Source organism: Mastomys coucha, unplaced genomic scaffold (genome assembly GCF_008632895.1).
Source record: "Mastomys coucha isolate ucsf_1 unplaced genomic scaffold, UCSF_Mcou_1 pScaffold12, whole genome shotgun sequence".
NCBI lineage: Eukaryota > Metazoa > Chordata > Mammalia > Rodentia > Muridae > Mastomys > Mastomys coucha.
The window spans coordinates 32,714,141-32,723,972 of record NW_022196894.1 but is presented as its reverse complement, the minus strand read 5'-3'; the positions used below and the strand labels follow the sequence as shown (position 1 = coordinate 32,723,972).

Sequence of the window (9,832 nt, the reverse complement as noted above, 5' to 3'; positions counted from 1 at the left end):
AAAAAAAAAAAAAAAAAAAAAAACCAGGCTCTGGAGTGAATTTGTATTGCACTGTTTCATTTATTTACTTTCTCTAAGACATACTTAAATTTTAAAACTTGTATTTTTATATTATAAAATCTTCAAGGAAATCCCCTCATAAGTCATTGAAGTACTCCAACTGTGAGCACTCCCTTGTCTGTGTGTTTCTGATGGCCCTGATCTCAGGAGTGCCTCTCTGCAGCTGAGGGAACAGTGTGTGACTAGGTGACAGAGTGCTACTGTTTATTTCTCCCCCTTTCACGAACCCCAAGGCTCTAAGCTTGAAGATGATGCACACCATAATCTGCTGTTTTCTTGGGCTCACACTGTTTGAGCAGGAAGAAACTAGAAACTGACTGTAGCCTAATTCTTTTCCAAATCAAAACAGTGGACCAGGGATAAAAGACCAATCTAAGCTAGTAACCGCAGCCCAGCTAGGTGGGAGTGAGTGCTCAAGGGGATGCCCAAGTCACTCTGACAGGCTGCACCCCAACAGGCACAAGGCACAAGAATAGAAAGCTTACTTTCTACTTTCTGCTTTTAAAAGTGAGGATGAGAATAACTTTCATGAAGGTAAGTTATTTTTTTCTTAAACACTGTTCCCTAGTTCGGGTTTTAAATTGCTCTTGAGATACAAATGCTATGCTGGGTTTGCCCTGGAGATTGAGTACAAACTGAGTATCATGTTCTCTGTACTACCCAAAGGATGTCTTCACAACAAATACAGAGCTTTTGATTTTGCATGTCTCTAACTGTCCTCAGCCCCACTTTCCACTACCAAAATCTATAGTCCAGAAAGATGGCCATGTGCTCTACACCTGCTAATCACATGCTGAACACCACAGCAAGAGTCTAAGTTGGTATAAAGGGGCCAACCAGAGTCCTTCCTAGTGCTGTATCTGACACAGGTGCTCTAGAAACTGAAACTCTTCGCATCATGTAAGAGGACTATGACACTAGCAGAGCCTAAGACTGTCACAGAGAAAAACAAAGTCAATGCTGAGCTATTGCTTTCATTTTGTAAGTTAACCTTTTATCTTTTTAAAAAATTATTTTACTTATTTTTATTATTACTTATTTTTATTTAATAATTAATTATTATTTTAAAAAATAATAATAAAATTATTATTTTATTTTTATTTAATAATCAAAAATTAAATAATTAATAATTAATTATTAAATAAAAATAAATTATTATTACTTATTTTTATGAGTTTTTTTCCACATGCATGCCAGGTACCCTTGGAGGTCAAAAGAGGGCATCAGGTCCCCAGGAGCTGGATTTACTGGCAGTTGTGCCCCACCATGTGGGTGCTGGGGGATCGAACCCAGGTCTTCTGGAAAGAGCAGCGAGGGCTCTTAACTGCTGGGCCATCTCTCCAGCCCATAGTTCTGTATCTTTATCAGCTTCAGACCAAAAGATCCCTTTATTCCTAAAATTGTTTGAGTTGGATTTCTATCAGATGTCACTCAAAAATCCAACTATACTTATAAACCCAAACTATACTGATTCAGAAAGAGGACCAAGGCAAGCACAGAAACACCAACCTCACTATGACTCCCTAGTGCCCTTCAAAGCCTCTGATAATGTGGATGCCTCTGGCAGGTTCAGCTCCATCTCCTGTCTACCACCAACACACCATCCCCACCAAATATGCTCACTGTTCCTGTTATATGTTCCTGAAAGTATCTGAGCCTGTCAACACTTTACCAGGGCACGCCTAGAATTTCTCAAAATCCTAAAAGAAGTTTGCACCATTTGATTCCCTATAAAGTTGGAGATAAAACATATTCTAAGCAATACATTAAATGGAATTTCACTTTATTATTTTAAAATTTCAAAGACCATCAATTTCATAAAACAAAATTTCCAAATTTAAAGCAAATCCAACAAGGATATGGCTATTTCAATATATTTTATCATACTTAGGAATAGCATATTTTCTCCTTCATAACATTTGAAATTAATGACAAAAATCTCAAACATACCTCCAGTAAGGCTCCCGTTTGGAAGAACTTCAAAGGCTTTTCTATTGAATAATAAAGACTATGGTAGCTCCCCTTAGCCAGGTATGCTCTCACCAACCCAACTGCTATCACCAGCCACCTAGTAAAAAAGAAAGTACAATTAGGAGAGGAAAACAAGAACATGTTAGACTCAAGACAATAAAGACATAGGAATAGCAGAGCTTGTTTAAAAAAATAAAAAAGACCCTATTCACCAAGTGCTGGCACAGTCCCCAGAGTGACTACTGGGAGGTGGACCTTTAAGAGCTGAGACCTAGTGAGATAGATGTCTTTAAGACATCAGGGACATGCCCTGAATGAGACTGTGGGACCCCAGTCCTCTTTCCTTCTCTCTTTTGTGGCATGGTCATGAGGTGAACAGTTCTGTCCTCGCTTTGTCCCTGACCCAAAGTAAGGAGGTCCTTCAATTGTGGGACGGAATCTCCAAACTTTGCACCAAAACGAACCTTCCTTCTTTGCAAATGGATTATTTCAAGTGTGGTCTAAAAATGATGGACACATCAACTGCCATTCACATACTACCTACAACATCCTGTAAAATAAAATCACATGGTGGCACCTCACTTGCCTGGAACTCGCTCTCTGATAAACCTGTCTGCTGAGAACAAGGAATAAAAATAAATAAATAAATAAACAAATAAATATAAAGGGAATAAGCTATTATGGTCTTCGTGCAGTGAAATCAAGTCCCAGAAAGTCTAAGGGGAACAAGGGGCTCAATTTTAATTGATTTATACTGTTAAAGGGTCTTTAATAATATTTAGACTGGAAAAATCTTTTAAAATATTTTCACAAGTGCCTCATTGGGCTATGCCCATATATCATGATCTTCCATATTTAAATTACATTCAAAGTATGAATAAAAGTTGCTTTTGAAAAGGAATAGTTTTAAATTTCTCAAGACCAAATGAGAAGAGATCAATAGGTGTATTGATTAGAAACCCACAAAACAAGAAAGCATTGGGACATCTAGTTGTGAGCGTTAACCTTTCTGCTCTACCTTCCTTCTCAAAAATTAATATTAGGCCTTGTGGTTTCCTGTTAAATTCTATAGGAACCAATGGAACCTGGTCATTAAGGCCCATCTCTGAAAGAGCAGATTTAACTAAATGTACATGCTACATTAGGCAACAGTATATATGTTCTATGTCTATAAACTATCATAGAGGGACATTAAATAAGGGTTTACAATAGAAGAAATAAAGTCCTTACTGGTTTAACTGGACAGCATGGGCAGTAGCAAATTAATGCCCAAGTTTATTATTAGTTAATGTTTGTTATTATCAAGTTTATAATAAATTAATGCTCAAGTTGATTAGAACACTAACTTCCCTCTCAAAATCCCAACTTCTCATCCTGGGGTAGGACCCCACTCCTCACCCTTATCACACGTCGTCACCCAAGAGAGGAGGTGTTTCCTCATCAGAGGACTCTGACATCCCTCTGCAACACAATGCTTCTACCATACCTTTGCTAGACCAGGAATCTTACATTTATGCTGATACAGAGATTCCTAAATGTTCTAAAAAAAAAAAAAGAAAAGAAAAGAAAAAAGGAAAAGAAAAGAAAAAAAGAAAAGAAAAGAAAGAAACAAAAGAAAAGAAAAGAAAAAAGAAAGAAAAATCTGGGGACATTTATGTGAAAGACAACTTGTATCTGCAATAGTTTTTCATTGACTTAAGTTTAGATCCAGAGATTCTGAGAACTTGTATGATCTTATTCAATCTATGTTTCTTTCTTTCTTTTCTCTTCTTTTCTTTCTCTCTGTCTCTTTCTTTTTTTTTAGACTGGATTACTCTGTAAAGCCCTGGCTGTCCTGAAACTTGTTCTGTCCTGAAACAAGGCTAGCCTTTAACTCAGAGATCACCATGCTCAGCCTAAGCCTGTTTCAACACCTCCCCTTCACCTCCCTACCACCCTCACAGCCTATTTCTTCATTAAAAAGCAACATAATAACTTTAGGCTTACAACGTTTGTGTGTGTGTTATTAGCATGTGTTAATACCAGCATCTGAAGAATATACAAAATTAGTTGATTCAAATAAGGTAATTTGAAACAGGGTCTCACTGTATGTATGCACTTTTTTTTTAAAGTTTTGATCCCTGCCAATGTATTTCCTACTGTAAAAAACCATTAAGAGCCGGGCGGTGGTGGCGCACGCCATTAATCCCAGCACTTGGGAGGCAGAGGCAGGTGGATTTCTGAGTTCGAGGCCAGCCTGGTCTACAGAGTGAGTTCCAGGACAGCCAGGGCTATACAGAGAAACCCTGTCTCAAAAAAAAAAAAAAAAAAAATACGAGAAAAAAAAAAAAAAAAAAAAAAAAGATACGAGCAAAAAAAAAAAAATTAAGATTAGATTTTTAATATATAGTTCTTTAAATTTTTTTCTGTATACTTTAAAGTTTTACCTTAAAAGATAGCTGGGGGAAAAATGGCCACAGTACTAGGGATATAGCTCAGTAGTAGAGTGCATGCAAATGTGAGGCCCTAGGTTCAATCCCCAGGACCAGTAAACAAACAAAAAATGAATGAATGATAGGAAGTCAAGAGTGGTGGCACAGGCCCCTGATTCCAACAGTCAGAAGACTGAGGCAGGAGGATCCCAAGTTCCAGGCAGCCAGGACTACATAATAAGTTCTGGTCTTAAAAAAACAAAACAGGAAAAAAAAAGTGGAAGGGGGAAAAGGAAAGGAAACTGCACCTAAGAAAGTTTTACGACTTAGAAATTTCCTAAGAAATTACATTGTGATTCACCTCACCAAAACTACTGGGTTGCAAAACTGGATTCGCCTAACCCAACTCTACCTACTGGGGAAGGAAAAAAAAAAAAAAAAACCACTAGAGGCCCAGAGAAAGAAGCAGGTTTCCTCAAAGTCACAGGGCAAGTTGTGTGAGAACTGGAACTAAAAACCCTGCTATGCAGAGACGGACTCGACATGGGGTAGACACCGTTCCTGGAGTCGATTCTCTCCCTACCTCAACTTGCCCCAAGAAAGTCTACCGAATCCCCCTCCAAAGTCTACGCCCGGGTCTCGGACCGCTCCGAGACTCGTGTGGCTGGTCGAAAACTTCCATCGCGTTCCCACCGCCTCCCGGACGGACGCTCCCGCCGGGGTTTTGAAAACGACCGCCTGAATGATTGGTCTCCGCAGCCACTCCGGCTTCCTCGCCCGGCCAGAGCAGTCCGGACCCGCCACCCGGGGCTGGCCTCCGCGCAGCACCGCGCCGCGCCGCGCCGCACCGCACCTGTGGCCCGCCCGCTCGCCCGCTTGCCCCGCCGAGGCCCTGGCCGGCCAGCTCTGCGGCCAGCCTGCCCCGCGCTCGCCCCGCGGCCGCCCCGGCTGCGGGTCCCCACACCCGGCGCGAGGGCTGCAGGGCGCCCCCGCCGGCCGCACGGCTCGCTCCCCGCCTCCCGGGGGGAGCTCCAGCCTCACCCCGCCGTCATCACCACATTGTAGATGACCAGGTACGCCGTGGCCACAGGCCCGGGGCCCTTCTTCTTCCGCGTGCCGCTGTTGTCCCCAGTCCCGGCTCGGCCACTACCGCCCCCATTCCCCTTGGTCGCTGCAGTCGCCGCCGCTGCCGCCATGTCAAGCGCCCGCAGCCCGCTCTCCTCGCGCGTGCACCTCAAGATTCGACTGGGTACAGCGAGGGGGCGGAGGAAGGGACGAGGAGAGGCGGGGCCGCAGCAAGGGGCGGAGCCGGGACAGCGCCCACGGGGGCCGCCATCTTGGGTGAGGGCAAAGACGCTCCCGGCGCCTCGTCTCGGTAGCCGCCGCCATCTTGGATAGGGGTAATTTCCTCCCGACTTCCGGCGCGCCATCCGTGTGGCGTCCAGCGCCATGTTTGATTAGGTTAATGTGAACCTGGGCTTCACTTGCCAGGCCTGTTCTTGTGGATGATTTGTCTCTGGTAATTTGCTATCTTATAACCATCTCTTCCTGCTGGATCCAAATGACATGGCCTAGTCCTTGGTAACCTTAGCCTCTCCCAGGTACTACATCTTTATCCCTGTACACAGTTGCCCAAGTAGCTAGGGTGATAGACATCAATTAAGATTGGTGTCCTGTTCAGCAGAAGGAACCAGCATTTTCGCAACACATTATCTTTCTTTCAAATTGTAGCCAACTTGGGGAGCCAGTTTCTTCCCTGTCTTTTTATTTATTTTATTTTTATTTATTTTTTTAACCTGCACTGTTGGACACTCCCAACAGTCTTTGTGGGTTAGCCAGTTTGTCTCTATTTGTATGCCTGCTTTTTATGAAAGAGGATTAAGGTGATTCAGTGGTTAGTGGAGGACCATGTGAGGCAGTAAAGAGTTGTTTATACCTCCAGGTTCTAGGCTAGATGGGAGGGAAAGTACTCCTACTGAGTTAAAGCAGAAATAACTTCTGAAAGCTGCTTTAAATCGGCTGACCCAGCTCATTTCTTTTTTTTTAGTAGTTTCTTCATATAAGTACCTTGCTATTAGTGTTCATAAATATACTGGTATTATGTAATGTAATAAAATATGTATTGATCCCAAGAAGTATTTATGGAGCATATACAAGGTTGTATTGGGAGTTTAATCAAAATAAATGAAAGAAACAAAAGTCGTCAGTCTCCAGGTGATTACACAGAACGAGCCAGGCATGAATCAATATGCATTAGCTGGTGGTATCAGAAAATTATTACAATATTCAGATCACAATGATAGTGATTTAAGCCAGTGTGATAATAATTAAAGTGATGAACACTGAATTCTCAGAATACTTTAGAGCTGGTGAGACGTTTAGATAGAACATTTGGTTTTAATGGAAGGTAAAAGAAGCATTCAGACTGCTTGGTAGAACAAGTTATAAAAAGAAGTGAATTTGAAGGCAGAAGTCAGGACTTTTATATTCAGTTTGAAATTCTTTTTAGAAATTCAAGTGGAATTGTGAAAGAGACAATTAGATTTAGACTCTGAAGTTCAGGAAGACCTGCAGGCTAGAGAGAGAGATTTGAGAGCCTCAGGACGATGATAGGATTTAAAGTTATGATGCCCCTCAGAAACAGAGAGGTAGAAGCAGGGCAATTGCTGAATTCTCATCCTTTACTGCTCTCAAAGATTGTAAAGACATCCTGCTGCCTTTTTCCCCCTGACTTTTTAAAGAACAAGTCAAGGAGGAGGGAGCAGGTTTGGTTTTCAAGACATACATAGTAGTCTATAACCATCCCTTACTCCATCATCTGATCTAAAAAAGCAGCAGGCACACACGTGGTACATATACCACGTGTATATGCAGGTGAAATACTTCTACAATAAATAAATCTTAAAAATAAAATAAAAACCAAGCCAAAAAAACCCCTCCAAAAACTAAAATCTAAAAGGGCAATGACCTCCCCCCATAAAGAAGTGAACTATTTTTCAAAACAATCTCACTTTAAAACTCTCATTTATTTAACTGCCTTTTCAGTATAATACAATAGGAAAGTAAGAGTTACAAAGGCATAACTTAAAACTCAATATATATTTTTGTAGTCACTTACACCCAAGCTCAACAGTTCTGGAAAGCACAGATGATCTTTTCTAATTACAAATTTGTTCACATCTACTATTTTTCTTGTCCTATTCTTGTGACTTTAATTTTTTGAAAATTTTTATTTTTAGTGATGGTTCTTAAATGTTTTAACCTCCCTTTAACCCACCACCCACCAGAGGTAGTATGAAAGAAAGGATACAGTGAAGTGAGCCTGTTTAGAAAGGTTCTTTGGAGCAATTCCAGTATGTGTTGTCTGGAAATTGGCAGTTCAGTTCACAGGTTAGTAGCAGCAGCTCCATCCACTTGCAAACACCTCAGGGAAATATTGGGGCACCAGCAGCGATGGCACGAACTAGTACGAACAGGTATGCCTCAGTCTTGGCTCCAGTCAGCAGGAGGGACCAGGAGGAATAGCAGGAGAAGTTCTCGGCTGTGCCTCTCTCAGAGAAGGGACAATCAGTGAAGACACAAGACCCACTAGCATTGTACAGCTAGCTCTACAAGCAAGCCAAGCTCAGCCCCCATCACTGTCCATCGAGCCCTATTTATTCTCTCCAAATATCACCCATCTTCCACCGGTCTTGCCTCAGCTGTGCATCTGTCTCAGCTGACATCACTCTGCCATCAGCCTTGGTCTGTGGAAGTGGCAACAAGCTGCAGCACACCACCAGAACTTTTTTGATGCATTTCTCTCTATGGAGTCCCGACAAATGCAGCTCAACTACACAATGTAAGGCAGACCAATACAAGTGTGTTATTAGTAAAGAGCCCTTCATCATGTGTCCTTCCATGTGCTTGCTTTAGCAGAACATCTTCTCTCCTGTGTCTGCTTCAGTGAAACGTTCCTTCAAGAGTCTGCCTTAGCCTTTCACACCTGTGTCCACTTTAAGGAAGCGTTCCTTCACCACATTTGTCCCAGCAAAACTCCATCCAACACAACTGACTTTCCAAAGAACCCCTAAAGTTTCCACTTCATATTCCCTTGTGACATGTACATGGTTATTAATGACAAGATACAATGTAATAATTCCTTATAGACCTTAAAAGAACAACACTCAACTTCATATGGAAAAACAAAAAACCCAGGATAACTAAAACAATAAAAGGACTTCGGAAGGTTATCACCATCCCTAATTTCAAGCTGTGCTACAGAGCTATAGTAATAAAAATTGCATGGTATTAGCATAAAAACAGACAAATTGATCATTGGAATTGAAGACCCAGATGTTAATCCATGTTGCGGGAAATCTTAAAATATAAACCCGCCAGCTTTCTGCGCTCCTGCTTCTCTCAACCCTCCAACTCTCCAGCCCCACCAAACCACGTTCCCACTCTAGTACCAGCACCAGCGGGCCACAGCACTATGTCCTGTTGAGGTCCCACTGGTTCTGTTCTACCTTCCGATAACCAAATAGATCTGCCATTCTCTTGGTTTGATAACCCAATACCCAGGAATCCTGTAAAAACAAGACTCAATGCTTCTAGTTAACCAATCAGGTTTATATATCAATAAATTCTCAATATACAAGATGCCAATACAATAATTTCAGAACCATTTGATAAGGACAGAAGCTGCCTACTTAGATTAGACAAGTTCTGAGCTTAAGGAAGATCAGCGATTGGTGGGTTTTCCTGTTCAGACTTTTTACCTATAATTAGCATAATTTGGAGAGAGTATTAAGGGTGCTGGAGATAACCTTTGTGACAGTCACCAAGTCTGGAAATGCCCTATGGCAGTTAGAGAAGTCTGGGGGTGGGGGAGGCATGGCTACTGGAGCTCCCCAGGTGGTGGTGGTGGGGCAGCACTGGCCACTTTCCTGCCACTTTTTGAGTGTTTACAAAGTTTACCAAGTACACCAAGTTTAAAAAGTTTACAAAAGGAGTCCATAGAAGAGAAGCCTATCCTTGCTTGAATGTCTTGAATAACCAATAAGTAAATTGTGGGATCTGGAGTGCAAAGCTAGAGAATTTAAATTTGAACTAAGACATGATACTATAAGTAAAGTGCTATAAGTTCTTAAATAGTTATAGGTTGCACGTACTTCATTTCCAAAAGGAAATTGTATTACATATACTACTTTCTATTGCCTTTGTAACAGATTACTACACACTTAGTGAGTAAAACAGCTTATCTTACTTCCTTAAAGTTCTGGAGGTCAGAAGTACAAAATTACTAATAAGGAACAGAACTAAAGTGTCGGCAAAGATAGTTTCTGGAGGTTTCAGGAGAGAATTCATTTCTTACCTGTTACAGCTTCTAAGAATGCTAGCATTCCATG

General features: G+C 41.5%; 1 protein-coding gene across 1 annotated transcript in view; it reads right to left on the bottom strand.

Annotated features, from left to right (window-relative positions):
• Positions 1-5,711, bottom strand: part of Hacd2 (3-hydroxyacyl-CoA dehydratase 2) — a 91,045-nt gene extending 85,334 nt beyond the window's left edge. The window contains exons 1-2 of the mRNA XM_031363769.1: positions 5,484-5,711; positions 2,011-2,128 (exon numbers count right to left, since the gene is read on the bottom strand). Coding sequence (XP_031219629.1) covers positions 2,011-2,128; positions 5,484-5,638 — 273 coding nt within the window. The 5' untranslated portion in view covers positions 5,639-5,711. The remainder of the gene's footprint in view (positions 1-2,010; positions 2,129-5,483) is intronic.
• Between the last annotated feature and the right edge of the window lie 4,121 nt (positions 5,712-9,832).